The sequence below is a fragment of the Microcebus murinus genome, chromosome 14, assembly GCF_040939455.1.
Source record: "Microcebus murinus isolate Inina chromosome 14, M.murinus_Inina_mat1.0, whole genome shotgun sequence".
Lineage (NCBI taxonomy): Eukaryota > Metazoa > Chordata > Mammalia > Primates > Cheirogaleidae > Microcebus > Microcebus murinus.
The window spans coordinates 29,032,453-29,057,706 of NC_134117.1; the positions used below are offsets into that span (position 1 = coordinate 29,032,453).

General features: G+C 39.4%; 2 protein-coding genes across 4 annotated transcripts in view; both read left to right on the forward strand.

Moving 5' to 3' along the window:
- Positions 1–8,824, forward strand: part of PIK3AP1 (phosphoinositide-3-kinase adaptor protein 1) — a 112,466-nt gene extending 103,642 nt beyond the window's left edge. For all 3 annotated transcript variants that reach the window (XM_012767286.2, XM_012767301.3, XM_076009901.1), the window contains one exon: positions 4,467–8,824. In XM_012767286.2, coding sequence (XP_012622740.1) covers positions 4,467–4,524 — 58 coding nt within the window. In that variant the 3' untranslated portion in view covers positions 4,525–8,824. The remainder of the gene's footprint in view (positions 1–4,466) is intronic.
- Positions 8,825–11,938: 3,114 nt separating this feature from the next.
- The window catches only part of TM9SF3 (transmembrane 9 superfamily member 3), a 60,387-nt gene continuing 47,071 nt past the window's right edge, over positions 11,939–25,254 (forward strand). Inside the window, exons 1-2 of the mRNA XM_012767302.2 lie at positions 11,939–12,231; positions 21,032–21,227. Coding sequence (XP_012622756.1) covers positions 12,133–12,231; positions 21,032–21,227 — 295 coding nt within the window. The 5' untranslated portion in view covers positions 11,939–12,132. The remainder of the gene's footprint in view (positions 12,232–21,031; positions 21,228–25,254) is intronic.

The following is a 25,254-nucleotide window of genomic DNA, read 5'->3' on the forward strand; positions in this document are numbered from 1 at the left end:
TTATTTGGGGAGTCCGTGAGCATGTTGTGATAGAGATAGGGAGGGAAAAGGAGAAAAACACTTTTTGCCAAGGAAATGATGTTTGCAAAGAAGTCTGTAATTGGTAGAACTTGGGGTCTGTGTGCATTTTTGGTGTGAAGAAAGATTTGCAAGCACGAAATTGTTTTGCATGTATGCAATTTTCATAATACAACGAGATCTTTGAGCAGAGAATAATGTGGCTGTCTCTCCCGAGTGGCTTCAGTGCTTGGCCTGCTTATAGACAGGAGAGGAGGCTGACCTTCCTGTCCCTGTCTCCACTCTTAGAGCTGCGCATCAGCAGCTCCTGTTCTCTTGACCCACTGCCCTCTGCCCCAAGGACCACAGGTGGGTGCAGCCTGTACCCACTTGTCCCTCTATCCGAGTTATCCCAGTTCTGGTTCCCTCCTCTGCTCACTCTGCATGCCATCCCCAGAGCTCGATTTGCCATCAGCAAAGACATCAATTTTCCATCCCCATCTTCTTCTTAGCCTTCTCTTCCCGACGGTTCCCTGGGATCTTCACCCAGGTGCCCCACAGATATCTCAGACACAGCCTGTGCAAAACTGAACTCATCAGCCCACCCACCATTCTCTGCCCCAAACTGCCTTCTCCTGGCACGTTCCCAGGCTGAGGGAGTGGCATGATTCTCTCCCTTCCCCAGGCCTTACACCGGGGAGTTACCCTCATCCTGCCTCCGTCACAGCTCCCATGTCCTGGTCCAGTTTGTATCTGGGCTTTGTCCATTCTGCTGCCATTCAGCTGTCAGATCCACCCTTCCATCTGCAAGTGTCTAAGTTCATCCCTGAAGGGCCACACTTCCCTTCCTGCCTCCAGGCACTCGCTCCGCCACACTGCACCAGAGTGCACTTTCTGGGTCAGAAATAGCTTATGATGCCAGCGCCTGGCATAAAAGCTTTCAAATTGAATCCTGTATATTTCAGTGGTCTTTGGCTCTGCCAAGAGTCAAGGCCCACCCCTCTCCTGTATTCACCTGTGCTTCACCCAAGAAATCCTGACAAGCGATGCCACTGTGTATTCTTTTTTTGTCCAGTCTATTTCTTTTGCCTGGAATGCTGTCTTCCTACTCCCTTCTAATGTCTGCTTAGGAAATTCCATACATCCTTTAGGACTCAGTCCAAACATCACCTCCTCTGTGAAGTCTTCCTTGATGTTCCCATACAGAGTGAATCTTCTTCCTTTGTTTCCTCAAACACTTTTATTCTAATACATTCCACATTGCAACCCTTATGTACATATCTGTCTCCTCAGTGAATGGGGAACCTCATGAGAGGAGAAACTGTTTTTGATTTTTAAATTTTTTTCTATTACCCCAGTGCCTGGCAAAGTAACTTGAACATGCTAGGAGCTTAATAAATATTCATTGTGTAAGGAAGTGAATGGATGGATGGATCGATTGGTTCTGCTTGGGTTGGACATCCTAAGCTCTTAAAAAATTAGCCATCAAATCATCTTCCACCATGCAGGTGGCTTGTGATTAGTGTAAAAGACTTCCCGCCCCCACCTGCTGTAAGTTTCCCATATATTTAGCTGACGAAACAAGGTAAAGGGAGGCAGATGCTGATAAGAAATGAAGCACATGCATTATATCCCTGCATGGCATTTCCCTTGCTCCTTACTCCCTATTGGGGTGTGGGGGGCGGGCAGCTGACAATGTCACGTTCTGCATAGGTAAAGTCCTGACAGTCAAGAAAAATAAAAGCCAAATTCTTGCTGAACCATTGGCCCTCCCCTGCTTTTTTAAAAAAAACTTATTCTGCTATTCATGAGTGATTTGCCAATTACTAACAATCTATGCTGTCCTCTTTAGGGAATAGCCTGGTTACTGCCTAATCAGAGCACGCCCTCCCTCAGTACCAGGAGTTAATCCTTTAATTGCTGACTAGTAAAGAGGTCTGTGGAGTCCTAAAAGGGACTGCAATAGCCAGGGAGTGAGGGGACAGAGGCTAGTTACCAGCTAATAGGGAAGTTAAAAATATTTTAAACAATGTGTGTGATTACACAAAAGCATACCAGCTAAATAACAGTCCTGCCATAAAAGAATGTTAACCAACATCAGGATTTCAGGACTTTTGAACCAAACTCATCGTCGGTGAACCCTCACCCTGAACAGGGAGGAGAGAGCAGCCCGTGCCCAGGTGTCTCTGGACAGTTGTGTCGCCAGCTCCAGCTTCCCGGTGTCCTGGAGAGGCCATGTCTCCACAGACCACCCCTGATTCTGATTTGATACCCATTACCTCCCTGGTTCTGACAGATCCTATAGTCACAAATCCATTTCCTTGAGAAGGGGCTGCCAGTCTTTAGCTGGAGTTGTTCTTCAGAATGAGGCCTGGAGAGGCTGTGCTTGTAGGCCCCCTGCAGCCGGGCAGCAGGAAGGGGCGGGAATCATGGAGGGCAAAACGTGAGGCTCATGGAGCACACATGGGGAAAGGGTCTCCGAAGACATCTTCCATCATCATAATAAAATTATCAGCTTTACTTCTTGAGTGCCTACTGCAAGCCAGAAACTGTGCTACCTACTTTCCAGTTGTCATCTCCAAGCCTCACACAGTCCTCCAGCGTAGGTATCATTACCTGTTTGGCAGATGAGAAAAGAGTTTCAGAGAAATTGAACTTGAACACACAGATATGTGCATGAATGTCTCTGCCGTGTGTTCCCTTAGGTTCCGAACTTCCCCTATCAAAGCACTCAGCATGGCTTTGCCTGTCATCTGTCTCATGCACACGTTTGCAACATCTTGGGGGCCAGGTCCACGCCCATTGTACTCACTGTTATGTCCCACACCCAGCAGGAGTAGGCATATGGCACACAAATGTTGGCTGAGAGGACGAAGGCAGCAGGCAGGCAAAATCTGCTCACGTAATTAGTGGCAGCACCTGACTGTCCTTTCACTTCCTCCTGTAAGCCCGCAGTTCACAGGGCGGGCTGGGCAGCTGGAAGGAGACCTTGCATTTGCTTTCACTGGATGAAGTTCAGTCACTCAGTGACAACCACATAAAACTATCTACTCCCAGGACCAGAGCAGGACCTCCTGAGGGTGTCTGTGCTTATCCTTTTCTACTGTACCTCCCTCTCTTGTCCCTGAGACTGCCTCTCTTTTCCCAACTCTGTTGTCATTTCCTTGCCCTATGCAAAACTTGTGTTCAAGAGGCACTTAGTAAATATTTACTCATTGATTCATTCAGTCCTCAAATATGCGGGTAGCACAGTTCGATGGCAGCTCCTGACAAAGCTCTCTTTCTTGGCTTATTGAGCTGCTTCCGAGAGAATTAAATATTGGTTTTACAGCACACATGTGGAAATGCCATCTGTAATCGTTGAACCTGTCTGTAAATAGACTCACCCTGGTCTATCTGCCTGGAGTGTCACTGGGACTATTTAGAAACCACCCAGAATAACATGGAGGGAGGCTTCTAGGAAAGAAAACACAGAGTTGGGATGACACTTAGTGATCCTGTGAGGATGGAGTCATGAGAAACAGACTTTGGAATTCTTAATTCCTCTCTCAACACATCTCCCTGATACAGTATGTCTCCTACATGGTTGCCTGTTAGAATCGCTGGTGTTTTAAAATCTAGGTTTTATGATTATTTATGCATGGCAAGGTCAACAGATCAGAGACAATTGCCATTGAAAACATAGTTTATTATACTCATAGATCTCAAGAGGAGGGGGCACCCCATGCCATGGGGGAAGGGGGCGCATGAAGACACATCAGGGCCAGTGAGGGGGCGGGGAAATGTGGACAAGAGCTTTCCTTGTTGTTTTCATAGAAGAATCAGGTGAGGCAGGGTAAGCAGATTCAGCATTGGCTAGTTGGAATAATTCTGATGGGCTCGGAGGCATAGGGGTCTGTCCCTAGTTGTCTGATATCTGGCCCTGGGGTGATAAGGGCAGGTGGATAGTGGCCCTGAGTGTGAGAGCCTCTTAGAAGGGGTGGTAGGGACCTGGGTTTGATTGGTTGATTTGCATATGAAAGACCTGCTTCGTGCTCCCTGGCCAGCAGCTTGTTTGCTATCTCTGGGAAATGGCTTACCCTAGAAGAGGTGGTCTCTGCAGGGTCAGCCAGGCTCCAAGATAGCAAAGCACCAGAAAATAAGAGGCATGGATAATGGTTGGGGAAGGGTCACTGCTAAAAAGTTTTGATGCTTGAGCCCTGTCCTCTAGAGGTTATAATGGAACGGGTCTGGGATAGAAGCTGGGAACGAATATTTTTAAAAGCTTCACTGGTGAGTCTAACATGCAGCCAGGATTGTGAGCCACAGCTAGAAGATGTATCACTGAGACTTTCGTAGGTATGTCCTGTCTCATTAATAGAGAAATGTGTCCTTTGCATGGTATTCCAAGTTTGCAACAAATTGTGGATGTCTAAGAACTATTCAATCAAATTAGTTTTTAAATAAGATTGCTTTATCTTTCGTTCCAGGCCTCCAACCAGGGAGATCTTCCATCCTCCTCCACCTGTTCCACCGAGAGGTCGCTGATTCCACCTCCCTAAACCTGCATCCTGCAGGACTTTAAGACTTGCAGTTTTGAGCCTGTTAAGGAGATCTTCATGTTGAGTTTGATGACATGACTGCTGACCTTCAGATCTATTCTCATTACTGAGACTGTTGTGGCCCTGCTGGTTTGGGCTTTCCTTGAAGATGACTTTATTAAGGTGCAGAGAAGTGAAAAACAAAGGGCTCTATTCACCACCACCAAGTGTATTGGTCCATATACTTGTTTGCCAAACGGATGAAGACTTAATCAGAATACTTATCTCTAATGTGCCAAATCAGAAGCCTGAAAAGATTGATCATAAATGTACTTTACAAGTGATTTTACTGAAATGAACTTATATTAGTCCTTATGTATTTGCTAGTCTTATCTAATTTTTAAAAGTATTTTCTAAATGCATTTTCTAAAAGTGTTTTCATAGTATTCAAGTAAGAAGATAAGCGACCTAATTTTAAATAATTCTTCCACTTTTCTGTATATTCAAGCAGGTGTTTAAGTGCTAGGGCTAGTAACAAACAACAAACTGAAAAAGATTTTAGAGAGGGATCAGTACTAGATCAGTACTAGAGGGATCAGTACTCTTGTGTAGAAGGCAAATCTTGAGCAGAAGTCTGGGACCAAGAGCGTTCAGTTGATTAGATGAAGGAGCAGGTCTCCACTTGGGCCTGCTGATTCTAGGTCACTACACTTTCCATCTCTAAATAGCCAATCCTTCTCACCCTCAAGAAATGCCCAGATATAGAAATTCATCAGTGACTATTGGTCTTCCAGAAGTTTCCATCTCCCTTATCTCCTAGGCATGAGACTACCAAGTGTTTTTTTTCAGTCTGGGCATTTATACTTCAGTATGGTTTCAAAATAGTTATATCGCCGGAGAACATCTAAGAATGGTTGGGACCCAGAAGCTTGGGATGCCGGGGACCCCATTTATTGCTCTATATCCCTTACAGGTCTTAGTTCTGGTCACAAAGAGAAAAGGGAGGATCCTTGACTTTTTATTGGCTGAGAGATTTGAAGAGGAAGAAAGAACTTAAGGTCAAAATGCAGTCCACCTTCCATATCCATAGGTTATGTATCTGTGGATTCAACTAACCTTGGATTGCAAATATTTGGGGAAAAAAATAAGTTCCACAAAGTTTCAAAACGCAACATTTGAATTTGCTGTGTGCCAAGTACTGTATTGAATCCATGCAAATGAAGTGATATGTAGGCATTGTATTAGCTTAGGTATTATAAAGGAATCTAGAGATAATTTAAAGCATACAGGAGAACGTGTATAGGTTATATACAAATACGATGCCATTTTATGTAAGGAACTTGAGCATCCAGGGATTTGGGTACTGGGGGGTCCTGGAACCAATCCCCCACAGATACCAAGATAGGACTGTAGTTATCTCTTTCCTATATTCTTATTATTACCATCAGGCTTGGTAAATCCATTTGTACAAAGGATGTAAAGCCTTAAATATGTCATGAATTTTGAGTCCCTGGCACATAAATCTACCTTCAAAGCATGGATCTTTACTGATGTCTAAACCTACAGTAAAATAAGTATCAGAACTATTTCTTTAAAAATTATCAGAAATCTTGTTTCCTGTGGAATCATCCTCTATCCCACACAGATATATAAAAGCCACATTACTAATGATCCATTTAAGTACAGTTTTATAGGGCCCTTTTATAATAATTAAAGGTTCTTTCTCAACCCTCAGTCCAGCAAACAACAATGCTTATTGAAGTTTACAATTTCTAGAATCTTGGGGTGATTTTTTTGTTCATTTATTTTTTGACACAACATACACTATTGGTCAAGTCTATCATGGGAGTGTTTGTACAGATTACCTTGTACAGGGCCTAGCATATAGGAACCATTCTGCAAGTGTTTCTTCAAGGGTCCCTTTACTGTCCTTGTCCCTTATTTGGGGGAAATAAGGGAATGTGAGATAAGGAGAACAAGAAATTACAATGTGGTGTGATTGTCCTTCCTGTTATTTATAGATAGTCTTCATCTTAAGTAAACTTGATTTTGATAAAAGCAACAATTGTTTAAACAGTCAATACCTCTAAACCTCCTTTTGATGTCAAATTTAGAATTTTATACGTTCTCTGATGAACAATCATTTAGATCAATGACATGGCAAAACCTATTACCAGCTAATGGTGTTAGTGTCTTTGTATGTACATCACTGTTTGTGCAATATTGTACTATTTCATTGCATTGTATTCTTATATGAAAATAAGTAGAAAACATAAAATTGAAAGTGTTAATGAGAAGCCTGGGTCTCATGAATGTGACACCTTTTAGACATGGGTGGAACGGATTGCGAGTGCCAAGTCCAAAGTGGCAGGTCTTTAGCCCTCATTGGTTGTTCATTAAACATCCAAGATGGTTGGTTATATGTGAAAGAAGAAAAGGAAAGAACTTAGGTGAAATGCTAGAGCTGTGTTGTCAACAAATGTCTCTAATGGCGAGGTGAAATTTTTCATTCTCTTGAAACATAACCACTCATTTATAACATAAATTTATTCAATTTCCACGTACTGAACACATTTGTGCACACTTTCAGGAAGACATTATGTAACAAAACTTTGGATTTTTCAATACAGTGAGGATCAGAAATTAAACTATAAGCTGGTGTCCAAAGAAACTATTAAAAGATTTCCTATATGGTGCCTTGGGAGACAGCTCTACCACCACCATCCTGGCCCACGGTTTTGCAAGCCGGCTCCATAGAAAGTGAAGCTATTGGTCACATTCACTACCGTTGCCTTTGGCCCTAAGGGTAAATTGACTTCCAATTCTATGCCAGCACATTTCCTTCATCTTATATTATGCCAGCAGATAATCTGTGTATACAACAAAGTATGAAGACTGAGAGACCATGAACAAGAGGTTGGTGTTACAATTAAATAATTTCACTTGACATATTTAATGATGTGAATAATTCCTAATGTTTTGCAATAATTGTGTGAAATGGTAGTATGTAGATAACTTCTATGAATATTTTTACAAGTCAAGCTAAGTTATACCCCCTCCTTTTTTGTTTTGATATTAAAAAAGAGAGGTCCTAGTCACTTATATATTATCTCAATAGCTGAGATTTTTAGATCCTTCTCCCATATACCCCAGGAATTAAGTTGCTTTTCTGTGCTCCTCCTTCAAAGAATAATGTGTGGTTTTGCAGCTGGTTGTTGAAGGAAGAAGCATTAATAACAGATTTATTTCTGAGAAAGACAAGTAGTTAATTTAGATAATACTGAAAGATTCATCGTAAACATCAATCCTCAATTTTTAGGCATCTGCCTTTATAAACATTTGCTTTGGTTTGATAAATAAATTTTGTTATTTTCATTTCCAAGCACGTTATTAAGACTGTAAAATGGTCTTTGTTCATTCCTGCAGCCCAGATTCTGTGTTCACCAGGGTGGTGAGAGGATAAATATGCAGTTGAAAGATGTATTCTGAATTCTGAGGCACAACTTGCAATTCATTTTCTCATAGAAACAAAATAACTTCCTAGGCTAGCTGGCCAAAGTCCATTTAACCCACAATATAGTAGAGAATGGCTTAGCTATCTACACAGTAGTGTAGGGAACACTTAATGTAGGGAAGAGAAGATTGGTTTGGAAGTCAAGCAGTTTTTGTTTTGGTGTGCTACTAACTTGATAAGTTCTTGTAACTTGACTACATTTGTCTGTGTTTCATTATCTTGAAGTGGAGGGTTGTGTGTTTGGTAACACTCCAGGTCCTTTCAGTTCTGTAAGTCTAAAGCAAAGAGTGTGGAATCCTTTGTTCGGAAGAAGCAGGGTGACAGCCTTATCACCTGATTGTCAAGGATCTTTTTAGTATGTGGCAGCTGCTGTTCCTTGCCATCTCATTGTTACACCAGATCAGTTAAAAAAAACTAAGTGAGAGAATGAAATAGGAACCACACAAAGAAATTAATGGCCTTAGTTGTTGTTCAGTCCAAGAACCAAATGTTTTATGTGATGGCTTCCTAAAGAAAGAACTCAGAATAATCATGGAGTTCTTCTGTGTCTAGAACATTTCAGACAGGACAGAAAAGGTGGAGGTAGAAAGTTGCAAATAGCAACAGAAGGACGGTCCCCCCCACCCCTGCTGCAGTAAATAACTGGCAAGACAAACATAACAAAGTAGAAAGAAGAAATAGAATTTCAAAGAAAAAGTAGCTGATGATGGAAATCAGAAGATGTTGTGAATCCATACCCCAAGACTTTTGATGATCATTTATCCAAATGAAGAATAAAAAATTGAAATTGTGATTTTTCTGGATTGTTTATTATTCATAAGGTTTTTAACAAAAATTTAATCTTATTAGAACTACTACAAAAAGGAATTGTGTAGTCATTGGGGGAGGTGGAGATCTTCTTTCACTGGCATTTTGCCTTCATCTTTTCTGGTGTCAGGGAATGAGGTCATTAATCTATATGAAAGAACTGGTGAAATAAGATGTGTCAGTGTTTTTTGCTCCTGAGTTTGGTGAAACAACCCTAATTTTGACAGTGCCCCTGAGCCCTGTTTTGCAGTCTTGAGGTCATCAGGCTTCAAGGATTTTTGAAGCCACACTTTCCTTTAATCAGTTACTTTATCTCCTTTTCCTTCTTTTCATACCTACTGTTATTGGACTTCTACCCCCTGATGTCATTTATCAGGATCATTCCCCTAGTACCTACCAGAGTTCCTGGCACATAGTAGATGCTCAATAAATATTTGTTGAATTTATGGCCATATCTGCTCTTCCCTCCATTACATTTCCCCAAATACTTCACTGAAATAGTTTCTTTCCCCTTCTCTCATTGCCCATTGCTCTTACTGCCTGTTGATCATTTACACAGTTGGTCACATTTTTTGCAATTCTTTTTTTGCACACTGTTATGGATGTTTTCTTTTGCATGTGTACAGTTCCTAGTTTTAAGTCTGCCATCCTCAAATGAATAGTTTATACTTTTTCTTGTGCCTCTCCACCTCCAAGCATTTGCCAGCCCAGTGCTCCCCACAACATGCACTGTTATCTCAACATGCACACTATCTCAAATCTGTGGAGGCTGGCGGTGATAGATGTTTAAGCAAGAAACTACTCATCCATCTTAATGTAGCACTTAACACTGCTTGTTCTTCAATTGCCCATCATCATTTCATTCAAAAGCAGTGATTATTCATTCACAAAGCATTTACTGAGCTTCCACTATGAGCAAGTCACCATACTAGGTGCTCTGGAGGATATACAAAGATGTATAAGATGCTTTCCCTGATTTCTATGGCAATTACTGGTGTATGATTCATTCAGCAATTAATCATGTACTGCCTTGTGATGTCTCTTACACTATCTAGAAAGTGTTCTTTAAATCCTGCTATGATTTTGACTTTTCACTTGTTAATGTCTTTACTCATTCATTCAGCAAATAGTTGTTGACTGTTGACTGTGATGTGACAAGCACTATCCCAGCAGCTGGGACAGGTATAAAGATAAACAAATGATAGTCCCTGCCATGAAAAAAAGGTCAGAATACAAGTATAGGAGATGAATTGTGAATAGATAAATAATTACAACATAACAAGCCAAATGCTATTGGAATTCCAAAGAAGGGATACCCAACTTCCCAAGGGCATCAGGCAAGGTTTCATTGAATAGGTGATAATTCACCTAGGCCTGGAAGGGTAGTTAATCCAATGGACAGTGTAAAGCAGGGTACCCAGATAAAGGGACTCTCAAGAGCAAAGGCACAGAGGCATAAAAGAACATGGTGTATTTAGGAAATATATGGGTGAAGGCAAAGCGGAGAAATTGGTGGGAGGTAAAGCTGAGATAAACTGAGGTCTGATTGTGCAGGTGCATGTCAAGCAAAGAATTTGGACTTTATCAATGAACTTTTTTTCTCTGATTATATATTTAGCATATGCTCACTATAAAAAACAGCTGAACATTTATAGGCACGTACAAAGTAGAAAGTTAATCAGTGACACAGGTTTGAGTCATAAGCTTTCAGATTGTTTTCTACAGGTAAACTAACATATTACCATTTAACATGGAATGTTACTCTATTTTTTCCAACTTTTTAAATTTAAATGTATCTTTTGGATATCATTCCATGCCACTATTATACCTCTTTCATTAAAAAAAATGGCTATATAAAGTTGGTAGACCATTAGCAGTGAAAAGGCTGATTATGGAAGCAGACTGCTTGGGTCTGGTCTTTCAGCAAGCCACTTAACCTCTCTGTGCCTCAGTTACCTCATCTGTAAAACATGAATTTACTAACAGGATCTGTTGCATAATGTTTTTGTGAGGATTTAATGAGTTAATACAGTACATGTAGAGTTCAGAATAGTGCTTGGCAGATGAAAACTTTAGTGGTGATTCTATTATTTATTTACCTAATATTCAAGAAGTTTTAGGCAAGAGAGTGAAATCATCTGGTTTCTTTTTCAAAACATCACTCTGGCACCTTTTGGGTTTATAAACAGGGAGAGATCGGTAGCAGGGATCTTGTTGCAATATACATTAATGTGGAAGATTGTTACTGGCAGAGGAAGGAGAGCAAAAATTAACTCTTGAGACATTTTTAAGAGACCAAATGCTAAAACTTGTTGACTCCTGGTGGCTGAGGAGCCAACTGGATAAGTTCCAGGTTTTTCGCTTAGAGGACTGTGTAGATGGTGATGCCATATTCATTCAAATATATGTATTTTTTGAGTTCTGCTATGGGTATGGCACTGTTCTAGGCACAGGAAACATGACAAGATCTTTGCTCTGAGAAGCTTACATTCCAAGGGGCATTTATGACTGAATGGGAGGCCCACAAACTGTAAGTAAACAAATACATGAACAAGAATTTCGACATAGCGCAACATTTCTTGATTGAATAATGGGGGGGGGCGTCCAATAAACATTCAGTGACTTTAAAACACTCATCCAACCCTGCAGAGGTTTAACAATCTTTCATAATGATGACTGTGGGACCCCGTTCATTCACAGCGGTAAACGAGGGCCTGGAAAGGGTTATTGATCAGATCCCTCAAACTCGAGAGGCGGCGGGTCGGACGGTCACCTTATTTGGCAGCCAGGGAAAGCTAAGCGTTTTGGCCAAGGTCACACAACCCGAAGCGCCGGGAGCTGCCGGGGCGGCTTCGGCCTTGAGATGCGGGCCAGGCCACCGCGAGGAGCGCTAGGCCGCACCGTGCCCGCCCGCGCGCTCTGTAGGCCGGCGCGCCGCCGCTCCAGGGACCCAACGCGCAGCCCGCGGCGAGGGTGGCCGGCGCGCGGACCTCCGGAGCCGGCCCTCCCTCGGCCAGCGGCGGTTGCAGCCCCGCGTCGCGAGGCACTTCCGGCGTGTGCCGGGGTGGCCGGATGACGTGGCTGAGTCAGAGGAAGAGGCTGAGGAGGCGCGGGGGGCGGGGAGGCTCGGGAGCGGGCGGTGACGGCGACGGCGGCAGCGGCGGAGGAGGAGGCAGCGGCTGGGTCCGGGCCCCGTGCGTCTGTCCGCGCTCCGTGGATGCGAATCGGCCGCGGCGGAGGCGGCGGCGGAGGCGGAGTCGGTGGGCCGGCGCCGGGCCGGTGGGAGCGCGGAGGATGAGGCCGCTGCCGGGCGCTCCCGGCGTGGCGGCGGCCGCCGCGCTGTTGCTGCTGCTACTGCCGTCTCGGGCCCGGGCGGACGAGCACGAACACACGGTGAGGCGCCCGGGCCGGCGCGGCCGCCCCCGGCCAGTTTCCCGGGTTCGCCGCTGCTGCAGGCCCGGCGCGGCCTGGAGGGCCCGGCGGCCCGGTGGAGCACCGCGGCTGCCCGTGGGCTCCTTCCGGTTGGGCCTGGCGGAGCAGGAACCCCGGGAGCTGGGAGGAGGCATTTCCGTGAGCTCCCAGGACTGGGCTCCACTCCCGAGAGCTCGGGCCGTCTTCCCCGACCCGGATCTAAATGGCGCCGCAGTCCTGGGTCTGGGGGCACTGGGACCCTGGGGGCCGGGAAGGAGCTGGGGAGGGTCGGGGTTCACCCGCCGCGGGCGCCAGCTCCACAGGCAGGCGGGGCTCGGGGCTGTTGCCCACCAGGGAAGGGGACTGCTCTCTGGCTGCTGGGGGCTACGACACAGCGGAAGATGGATGCATCTTGATTACCCGTCATACACTAACCAGGAAATAGCCACCACTTTACAGTCCTCGTCGCCTGCCTTTTTTTTTCTTTCTGCCCAAACCGGATTAAAACCCTCGGGTGGGTACAGCATTAATAAACTTGAGGTGAAGAGCGGTTTACGAGTGTGCGTGCTCTCAACCTAGCGCACTCAATTCCGAGGCCTTCCTTGTAACTTTTCTTCTCATCCTCTCCTAGCCCCCAGCAGAATCCCCCATCGTGGTGGTCTCTAACTGGGGCAGTTTCTGACAGTGAAGGGTCTCGAGTTTCCCAGTCTTCAGGTTATGGCCAGGAACAGTTCCTTTTGCATTTGGCCTAAAGTTGATTGGCGGTTTGTGTAATTGGTATTTTCACATCAAAGCGTGGATGTTAACGACTCTTCCAGTGGCTTTCCCTTAGGGGACTGTATGGGTTTAAGAGTGGTAGACGCCAGCAAGACAGTAAAGTCAGGTGAATTGAGAGGTTGCTTGTCGAGTAATTGTTTTTATACTTTACCATTAATGATATGATTTTTGTAAGACGGGTTGTGTATGTTCTAAATCTGAAAGATTTGGAGGAGTCTTTTGTCGTTGCCAATGAGTGAGGAAGTGGAGCAATCGCCCTTATCTATTTAAAGGACCAGATTTTTACGTTTTATTTGTAATTAACAAAACTTTTCGCTAGTCCTTGGGTTAGCTGGGCTCTTACTTAGCTAATAAAAATCTCTAAACTTTTGGCTATTCTACTTTCAGTCACAGGCAGGAACTTCTTACCCGTATATGTATGTGTAAACAAATCTGGGATCAGTCACATGTAAAGTTTGTGCGATACTTTGACTTTTTCACCCTAACGTAATTTTGTTCAGACGTTAAACAGCTAAATGAAAAATCATTTCCTTTTGTTTCTTCTGTCAGATAACTTGTCTCCAAGTATAAGAACTGTTATTGTTTCACATAATATCCAGGGACCATGTATAGATTGGGGTGTTTGATTACTTTTAAATTTCCAGTAGGCATCCTTTTGGTTAATAATTTTTTTTAACACTTAGGAAAAGTTAGAGCTCTGTCTTAACTACAGTTCCACCACATAGGCATATAAGATTGAGAGTAGTACTTTATTCTACTTTTTTATTTTGTGTTTTATACTGCTATAAATAGGGAAAACCATTAATTAAAACTTCATAAATCTGAGTTGTATAAAGGCCTTAGAATAATTTACAAATTTAAAATGTAAATGCCAATTTCAGTGAAATTTTATTGCTAGGAACATTTTTATTCCAGTAATTGAATATAAAATATTTGATAAAAGATCCTTGTAGACTTCCACAGAAGAGAATATGGTATATATGAGGTGGTTGCTGGAAAAGAAAAATTTAGAATCCATGTCATTTCATGTCTACATTGAACTGCTCTCACTTGGTTACTTGTTATTAAATACCTGTTACCTTACAATGCCAAAAAACCCACAAAAAGTTATAGGAAGAATAGCATTAAAATATATGTGTAAAATTCAAGTAAGTGTCATTCATATTATTTTTTGCTGTTAGCCAAAATCTTTTACTTTGTCTAGGTTTATTGAAAGTATTTCTTGAAAACTAGGCCTTCACCATAGCCAGATAACAGTACTGGAAGGGCTATAGTCAAGGGAGTTTTTCCCGTCAAAAAGGCAGAAGTAGCTTGTGAAGAGAATGATACTGAAGGAGGAGGAGACATTAGAAGATGCTGAATGGATTTAGTAAGTACTTGTAGAATTGAATTATTAAAAAATAGCTTTCAGAAACTAAAGGTTTCTCTTTAGATTAAGTTCCTGTGAATATTGTTTCTATATAAAAATAATAACTAATATGGCTTTTGCAGCAATATATCCTAGGCACTGCTCTAAGGTCTTTACAAATATTAACTCATATTTTAAACATATTAATAACCTATGAAGTGGTTGGTATTGTGCCCTTTTTATAGATAAGGAAACTGAGGCCAGAGAGGTTAAGTTACTTGCATGAGGCCAGACAAGCCCGTAGGGGTAGAGGTGGGATTTAAGCCTAGGCATTCTGTGTTTATCGTCTTCTATACTCGGAGCCAAGATACGCTGTAAGGCCCTTTATCCTAAAAATAAGGCTGTAAAACACTTATTTTTATATTTTATATTTATCCTAAAAATAAGGCTGTAAAACACTGTAGAATTAAATTTAGTAGTTCTCTATATGGATTTTGTTTTTTTTTTTTTTTTTTTTTTTTTTTAGCTGGCATTTCTCCATGGACTCTATATGGATTTTTAAGTGCTTAAAGAAATGTTTGGGTGAGTCTAGCTTCATAATAGATTGTTAACTGAGAAGGGATATTTGGTTTAGCATTAAAGAGGGATAGGATTAAATTCATGGGCGTGCCAGTCACACAGTCCTATGCTTATTTTAATGATCTGCTGTCACCATCTTGAGATTTTAAAGTTTTGAACAAGGGATCCTGCATTTTTATTTTGTACTGGGCCCCACAAATTATGTAGCTGGTCCTAAGATGAGATAGCTACTTTATGCCAATCCACAAAGCCCCTTTTTTCTTTGACTATATCCATTGAATTAGGATTCAGCTGGCCATATGATCCATATGGTGCTTTTTATGTTAATACAATCTTATGTTATTTATATTAATACAAAGTTATTTTAATAGTCTCTGAAGAATGATGAAAAGGGGATGTGTTATTGACTTATAGAGTATGTATATCCATATATACATATCTAGAATATATAAAGATGTGTTCCTTTTAAATTTGAAAACTTGAATGATATGGATCACATGACATATTGTTTGAAATTAAGTTAAAGAAAGGCTCTTAAGTGATTGAAAAGTCATGAAAACACCTCTTTAGAATGAGTGAAAGGTGTATAGGGTGTGGTTTATGCTTATCTGGTTTTCTGAAACTCAGAGCACATGGAAGCATCTAGAGTTAGATTACCATGACTGCTAAGATTCCAAAGGACTCCATTAAAAATGATTTCAAATTGAGAACCATAGAATTTTAGAACTGGAAACACTTGAGATAATTTAATCCCAAACTCTCAGTTTCCTAATGGCCCATAGAGGCCCAGTGATTGGCCAAAGGCCACAGAAATAATCTGAGCTTCTTGATCCCTAACCCTTCCTTTTTCTACCTGCAGTGTACATTTAACTTCCGTAGTAATAATATGTAAAGATGTCAGCACCAAAAAACTAATAATTAGAGGCAAAGAAATCATAGAGCATTTTATAGTTTGCACTGTAGCCTTGAATTTTTCGTGTTCTGTTTCCTCAATAAGATCACAAAGACTTCTTTTTTTTTTTTTTTTTTTTTTTGGCTATTACATACCCAAACACTGTGCCTGGCACATGTGGTATTTAATCAGTGCTTGTTGAGTGACTTGAGTAATTAGGAGCTACTAGGGTCAAGGGTGTGCATTGTTGGAAGCATGAATTCCTATTGCTTAAAGCACAGTGAACAAACCCAGACTGTTGTTATGTATAGTTTTGGAGATGCCTGTTGTGATTTGGGGGCCCTACCTAGGCTAAAATCCCGTGTCTTTGTGGCTTATTGTACTTCTGGTAGTCTTGGGATTTCCAATGTTAGAAGGACCCACTCTGTGCCTAGTATAACTTACTCAGTCTCTGTCATAAACATTTTGTACTGTGCCACTGAATAATTTCAGAAATGTTTTGTTTGCTTTACTTTGGCAAATGACAGCCTTTCATCTTTGTCTCTGTTAGGAGTATATTAACTCTTAAAACTTATTTGAAGACTTATAAAGAGAATAAGCTGTTTACTACAAGTGAATTAGTGAGTGTTCTAATATAGATCTAGTTTTTAAGAAGTGCCAAAATTTCTTGTCCTATTTTTGGCTGTACTCAGTGATAGACCAAAAATTTATTTAGGTACAAAGGCTATTTGAGAGAGAACAGTTATCTCAAGAGACTATTAAAAATACACTTCTAATTTATTTGTATTAGAATTCTGATGTGTGTTTTAAATAAATAATTAAAACTCCTTGAAATTATGATTTCTGAAACACTTTCAGAGATGGATATTGCTTTTTTTGATATGATTTTAAAACATTTTTAAAAATATTCTCAGAAAAATGAAAGATAGCATTTGGGGCTTATTTATAGCCCTCAGTCCTTTGCCTATCATGTGTAACTTCTGATTTGTTTATTCGTATTGACATGAGCACATTAACAACATTATCTCTTAAAGTGTTCCTCCTGAAAAAAATTAATTCATGACCTCTGTCAAGAGGAAAACTTCGGTGCCCCCTCACTTGCAACAATAACAGAGTATTTAAATAAGAGGGGCCCAACATTGGTGACTTCTTGCCAATAAAGGTCATTCCTTTTGAGATTATTGTGCAAGTAGCTTCTTAGGAAGGTTTTTTTCCTTTAGGGCAGATTAAAGGCCGAAATGATAAAGTTGTTTGGTGCTGTCTTTAGTTGTTTTGTACAACTGCACTTTTTTTGGTATTTTCTTGTTTCAGTTTTTTCTTTTTAGTGAATGAAGCTGACTAGGGATTAGCAAAAGTATAGTCCTAAACTTGATACTGATTAGTTTTATGATCTTGGACACATTATTTAATTAACATCTCTTTTAGTTTTGTTTTGGATTTTTCTTTTAAGTCTGTAAAATGGGAAAAATAATAGGACCTATTTTATAGAGTTTTGAGAGGATTAATCTTTATGTAAAGACCTTAGAACTATGCCTAGCTCTTGGCTTGTACTTATTGTTAGCTAATGATGTTATTATTACAAAAGATGGTTTTACCTGAGGATTTGAGAAAGAAAGATTTGAGGATTTCTGAAAGATTAGAATTTGGCTAAGTGGAAGAAAGGAGGGCATTATAAATTTGGGGGAATGACAAGGTGGAGCAGAAATAGAAAGGAAGACAATGTCATAAACCATTTTGGCCAGAGTGAACAGCTCATAAATTGAATGTGCTGGTAATAGTGAAATTCTTCTGAGAGCTAGAGAATGAGTAGGTGAAGAACACAGGTAGCCTGAATTGGCCTCTTAATTGGCCGCTTCCCAGGGAGGCCTCAGATGGAATTATTGCTGTGCTCAGGGATCCCCTGATTCACTGCTCTGCTTCCTTGACTCCCTCCCACCCCCTTCTTCTGGACCTGGCAGTCTTTCCGCAGACTGGGAGGCTCAAGGACTTTGTGAGCAGCCTTAGGGAAAGCAAAGGAAAGGGTTATTTTCTCCTTAAGAAGTTTTGTGAAGCCTGTTGGTATTTTCTGATTTCAAGATATTTTAAAATACATTTTCTCTCTTGAGCAAAAACTTTTGTCCTTGTCTTGGGAGCATTTATTCTCAGGGACAATCAAGGACTGTGATGAAAAGTAAACATTGTAAGTTCATTGTTATTAAGCATGGTCTTCGTGATAGCAATATAAAAGAAAAGAGGCATTATTTTTGTCTTGATATTCACCCTAACCTTTGTGTATGTGTATTTCTAATTACTATTTAAGTCTTCCCAGAAAGAATCTTAGACTATGAAGTGGTATAAATTTTTAGTGCTTGCATCACATCATCACAATTGTACCAGCCCTATTAAGGTTTCATGAAAATTTAAAATGAGTGACTTCAGAATGTGTAGTTTAACATATACTGTGGCCCTTAAATTATTTTAGTTCTTATGTTTCAGTTTGTATAAAATAAATGGATACCATTTTAACACATTAACTGCCATGAGAATTGTATTCAACTCAGTAGTTTCTGCTGCATGAAGTATATATAAAATCTTGTTGATATTCTTATTGTTACAGTTGATATTGACAATTGATTCTAAAAATGTGGTTTAAATGACTAAAAGTCAATAATTTTCATTTTTCTATTTGTTTACCTTTAAATTACACTACTCAAAGTTTTTATTTTATTTTTGTAATAAAACACCGTGGCCCCAAGGAAAAGTTTCTGGGTTTTTTTGTGTGTGTGTGTGTGTGTGTGTGTGTGTGTAGTAGTCAGTGTGTTACAAAGTATTTATGTTCAAATTTTTGTCTATTTTTATTGGGATTTATAGAAAAATTGTCTTTGTGCTTATTTTCATGAGTTGCATTTATAATATTTCGTCAATTTAGGATTAATGGAAGGTCTTCATTAATAGGTTGTCTTGTTCAACATTCTAATCTTATTATAAACAAATGGATTTTGTTACCTTCCCTTTTTTATTTCTCTAAAAAGGTCCTATTGCAGTGTATACATCAGTCAGTGCACATCCTTCAAACTTATTTTACTAAATTGCCAATGAACTTTACATTTCAGAATTTCTTCAATTCCTTTTTTCCCATCATATTTATTAAATACCTGCTGTGTACATTGTACTATGCCAAGTATTTTGCCTAGGTGAACAAGTCTTAGTTCTAATGCCATCTCTGATCAGTTGGTAGTAGTTGGTTCAGAGCACTGTTTTGAGAAGAATTCTGAAGCTCTATGTTTAGCAGAAAGGAGTACCTTAGTTGATTAGTGTTAAGTAACATGAGCATTGGATGGAAGAGGAGTGGCATGCATATATTTGTCAAGCCCCCAAAATAAAAATAATAGTAATGAATGGGGATATATGGATTCATTAACATTTGGACCATTGATTCATCACTTCATACATGAAGATTATCTACAGTTGTTTATCTGAACTCACTTGAGATACCTTATAATTTTCAAAATGTATTCATTCTGACCCTTCTCTGCCAAAGCAGAATCAATCATTCCTTTATTGTTGCTACAATAGCTCTTTATTACCTTAATTATAACACTTATTTCTTCTTTGTTAATCATTTACTTGTCTGGCTCCACTGTGGATTAGGAAATTATTAACGGGAAGGACAGAATGTTACTTATCTTTGTATCCTTAATACCTAACACTGTGCTTGGTACGTGTCTCACGTATTCAAAAAGTGAGACAGTTTATTTCCTTGATGACCTGGCTGATGTCTTATATGAACAGGGAGACATTTATGTTGGAAGATGAAGTGACTAGGTCTAAATCTTACAGTGGTGACGTGAATCAAAAGGAAGAGGCAAATGCTTTGGGTAAAAGCTGTCGGACAAGTTAAAGTTTTTTGTTTCTCTGGAATGCAGAGATTTGGAATTTGAGTCTCTGTGTCTGAGAATATGGTAGTGCCATTAGAAAAACAAAATTGGGAGATGTAGATTCTTGAGTAGAGAGTTTGGTTTCGGAGATGTTAGATTTTGATTGAAAATGTTTTTATTTATTAATTTTAGATGGAGGACTGAAGAGAAGAATTTAATAGTGAGCCAGTTGGAGAGCTTCTGCTGTTATATATGCTCTGTAGCAATCTACCTTATTATTATTGCTTGTTCAGTGTCCATATTTCTGTTTAGACTCTGGTAGGGCAGAGAACATGTCTTGTTCAAAGCTGTATCCTCAGTTATAAACATACTGTTTATAATACTGTTGTTGGCATGTGCTAGGCACTTAGTAAATAATTGTTCAGTGAATTAACTTCTACACTATTAGTTGACTTAAATGCATCCTATGTTGCCTTTAATTTATATTGCTAATTGGAATTACTAGCTTTAAAATTATTGAGGTAATCAGTTTTTGTACAATCATTAGAATTTTAAACTTCTAGAGATCTTATTGATAGAAATCTTTGGCAGATCCCCTCATTTGAACCTTTGAAAGGTAAAGTCAGCTATCCAGTCATTGGATCACACTCCAGATTTAGCTATATACAGTATTCATTGATGCATAGAGCCATAATTATTTACTCAAAGAATTATGCAAATAATGTATGTCTTTCAGGCTGATAACAGATAGAATATTGGCTAGAATGGTCTTGTGGAGGTTTCATAGTATGGCTTTTCTTCCTCTTGTTTTGTCATTTCTTTCCTCTGTAGTGCTTTGACCAGTGTCTGTGTGAAAGACTAGAAAGGAGATGAAATTTTATTTGTGCTTTTTGACATTATTATTTTTTTTGGTATCTAATGATTAACATGAGATTCTGGATAAACTGTTGATTCTGTTTCCTCCTCTTTTGTTTAGATTAGCATGGTGAATCCTGTTGGTTATAGATTCACCATTATGGGTAGTATAAATATTAATTATAGACATATTCTTATGAGCTATTGGACTTTGTTTAAATACTATCTTCTGTGAAACAAAATTTGGAAAAGATGGATCTGCCTGAGACCACAATCAGGATATAATTTAAAAATTCACAAAGTTTCATTTTTAAGATATAGACATCAATTATTAGATTAAAGGAAGCTTCCAATATTTTATTTTATAGCTTCCCAAACAGAAATGGTACACTTGTTTGGAACACATAACAAATATTACCTTAATTTGAACTACATTTTTTAACAAAACATTCTTATTTGCTTTTCTTGTTTCAGTATCAAGATAAAGAGGAAGTTGTCTTGTGGATGAATACTGTTGGGCCCTACCATAATCGCCAAGAAACATATAAGTACTTTTCACTCCCATTCTGTGTGGGCTCAAAAAAAAGTATCAGTCATTACCATGAAACTCTGGGAGAAGCCCTTCAAGGAGTTGAATTGGAATTTAGTGGTCTGGATATTAAATTTAAAGGTAAGTGAACCTTAATAGTCCTTACAATACAAGTTAGACTGTAGATCAGAGTTTCTTAAGTTTGGCACTCTTGACGCTGGGGCTGGATAATTCTGTTGTATGGGGCTGTCATGTACATTGTAGGATGTTTAGGAGAGTCCCTGACCTGTACCCTCTAGATGCCAGTACCATCCTTTAGTTGTAAAAACCAAAATAGTCTCCAGATATTGCTAATCACACTAGGTTGAGGAACTGCTACTCGAGATGTTAAAAAAAGTTTTAATCTGTAAATTAAGTGTATCACATTTAGGAAAGTATATTAGTAACTAACAGATTTATTTTGAATATTTATAAAATAATAAATAATTATTAATCAAATTATATCTCCCTGACATATTTCTTTCTGAAAAGTATTCTTCAGTAAACCCTCAATTGATTAGACATACATGGCCTGGGAAGGCTTTCATAGGTTTGTAATGAAGTAATTTCTGGAGGTCTGAGGCTGCAATGGGATGTGTGCATACTTAAAAATTGTGTGTAAGCCTCAAACTTGTACCATTGGCTCATCATGTATTTATGAGTGTTGTGCTAATTTATCCTCTTAATACCTGTAGGATATTTAAATTTTAAGTCAAAGACTTGTTAAATTTTGGGGAAAAAAGCACCCTCATTATTCAGTTATTATGCAGGTATTTATCAAGGCCTTTGCGTGTGTTTATACTTTCTATTTTCTTCTTTGAAGTTTGTCAGAGAGTATATTTCCTGCCTGTGTAGGCATTTTTAGTACAGTGAGCAGAAGTTGGAGTAATTGAATTTTTGCAGGATCTTTGATTAGTGTCTTGGTTTTTGAATAGAGCCTGGATCTTGTAATCAGGATTTCAAATTAAAATCTTGAATTTTAATTCCACCCTTGAATTTTAATTCTACCCTTCTTTTACTGTATTGATTTTAGTAAAGTTGTTTACTCCAGTTTTGACTTCATTGTCTCTATGTGTAAGATGAATAGTAACTAACTTCTGGTATTTTGAGTACTTTGGGGAGAAGGATGTTAATGAGCTATACTTACAAGATAATTTTACTTTAATTTTTATTTGTTAAATTTTATTCTTGTTTTTAGGATTTTTTTGTTATTTTTGAAAATAGATATGCTGTACATATTTATATTCTTTTCCCCCTCCATTATATTCCTTAGGGCTTAATTATAAAATTAAGTTGTAAATTTAAACCACAGTGACATGGCCTATAATTTTATGAATCATTGTAAACATGCCCTGATGCTTGAGTTTTAATTTAATTAGGTGATTTAAGTATTTTATCACAAATAAGGAGAAAATGTAAACTAGAATGTGTGATCTTTGAGACCCTTGATACTACGTTTAATCATTGTCTTTGTCTGTTTTTGAAGCTATAAAGGAATACCCGAGGCTGGGTAATTTATAAAGAGAAGAGATTTATTTGGCATGTGGTTTTGCAGACTGTGTAAGAAGCAGGGCACCAGCATCTGTTTCTGGTGAGGGACTGAGGCTGCTTCCATTCATGGTAGAAGAGGAAGGGGAGGAAGGTGTGTGTAGAGATGACGTGGCTAGAGAGAAACCTAGAGAGGAGGAGGTACCGGGCTTTTTTGAACCACCAGTTCTTGCAAGAACTAAGAGTGAGAACTCACTCACTCCCACAAGAATCTCACCAAGCCATTCATGAGAGATCTGCCCCCAAGATCCAATCACCACCTACCACCAAGCCCTGCCTCTACCTTCTCTTTTTCCATATTTTGTGCACATTTCTATTTTATTAATGAGGAACCAGCAAGAGAGATTAGGTAAAACTCCTGAGTGCTACTTTGCTACTGTATACAGATTTCATCAATTTTTGAAATCCTTATCCATATTTACTAAAGAAGCATACTCATTCAGCAGTCTTAAACTCTCTTCTTTTATTAGATCCTAGAGGCTGAGATGGAGAGATTACTTAAATAGAGGAAGATGGTTTTCATGGGCTAGGAAAGTGGCATTTATTTTTTTTTTTCAGAGTAAGCTAAGCACTTTTAGATTAAAAGAAGCCGAGCTAGCCATATGTTATTGCCTGAGAGTTGATGGTTCTTCAGGGTCTTGTTAGCTCTTCACCTCCAGCATGGATATGCTGCCAAAGAAACTGCTAAATTAAATGGTTCAGATGTAACAGTAAATGCTGATTAGATTTATCTTCCCCCCTACTGTAGCCATTTGCTTGCTGTATTCAAAGATAAAGTTGACCGTGTGCTAAAAAGTCTTCTGGGTTGTTACTGATAGTAGCATAACATTTAAAAGGTAGGATTGTACCATCTAATTCCCTCTTGTAGAGGCCCAGAAATGAAGTGGTTTACCCATGGTATATCAGAGCATACTAATATTGTAATGGAAACTAGAACATTCTGTCTCTCTGTGAACTATAGAAATATTTACTGTATATTGTTAATCTTTCATCCCTTCAATATTTGACTGTTAAAGATTCTTCTGAAGGCATGTCCACAGAAAATTTTGGAAATGTGAGGCCAGAAAAGAAAATATATATGTGCATACATATTTACATATGCATATACACACATCTTTTTTTTAACCTAATAGATTCTGTCAGGCTAAATGGGTTGGTATCATTTTGTAAAATGAAGATCGCTAAAGAGACTATTTTAAGGAACTAATGATAGCCTGAGTCTAATGTAGGATGCCTCTCACTTAAGATTTTATGCACAACTTTCTTTATTTGTTCCTAATAGTATTATATACTAGCACTAGACGAAAATCCTATATTGAGACTATTCAAGAAAATACATTATATACAGAATGGCAGACATAGATTAGGCATTCTTGAACCAGGCCTGTATTTATTACCCTCTAATTTTAAAAGGTACCTCTTAGAACCTTGCCATTATAGAGTGGAAAGAACATGTGCTTTAGGGTCAGAGAGGCTTCATGTATCCCATCTCTGTTTCTGCTTACCTGTGTGGTCATGGACAAATTATTCAACCTCTTTGATTTCATATTCCTCATCTGTGAAGTGTGGGAAATTCTGTTTGATACAATTGTTGTCATGAGATAATGAGATAATACACTTAGAGTATTATTCAACGTTCCCATTACATAGTTTACATTAAAAAATGGTAATAGTTATGAATACTAATAGCACATATATGAGTCTGTGTTCCAACTTGCTTTTGTGTTAGACATTATGAAATGTTAAATTAGTTTATTGATACAGAATTTGATTTATCCCCAAGCTGCTGCACTCGCCTATTACAGCAGCATTCTTACTCATTGCATCCTTAGCTACTAAAACATAGTAAGCATTTAATAAATTGTCTAGTACCCAGACCATTTGTGCCTACTTGTTCTTTTGATAATTGGTTCATTATGATCATTAGATGATCTGGAATAGTAATTCTTTTTTTTTTTTTTTGAAACAGAGTCTCACTTTGTTGCCCAGGCTAGAGTGAGTGCCGTGGCGTCAGCCTAGCACACAGCAACATCAAACTCCTGGGCTCAAGCAATCCTGCTGCCTCAGCCTCCCGAGTAGCTGGGACTACAGGCATGCGCCACCATGCCCGGCTAATTTTTTATATATATATCAGTTGGCCAATTAGTTTCTTTCTATTTATAGTAGAGACGGGGTCTCGCTCTTGCTCAGGCTGGTTTTGAACTCCTAACCTTGAGCAATCTGCCCGCCTCGGCCTCCCAGAGAGCTAGGATTACAGGCGTGAGCCACCGCACCCGGCCTGGAATAGTAATTCTTAACCAAGGGAGGTCTCTGCCCACCTTTTACCCCCTACATTTTAGAATTCCTGTAGTTTAATGAAGTATGTTAATTGTTGAATAATCAATGACTTCTAGAGGTTTCCTTCTTTCCATTTAGTTTATTGATCTTCCCTTGAATTTTCTCTTCCTTGACTATCCCACCTTAACAGAGGGATGAAATTATTTTACAAGGATTTCTTCTCTAGAGTGAATTGGTAAGTTGAGAGTACTGCAGATAAGGAAACATGGCAAGGGCTGCTTAGAGCCTTATATATATATTTCCA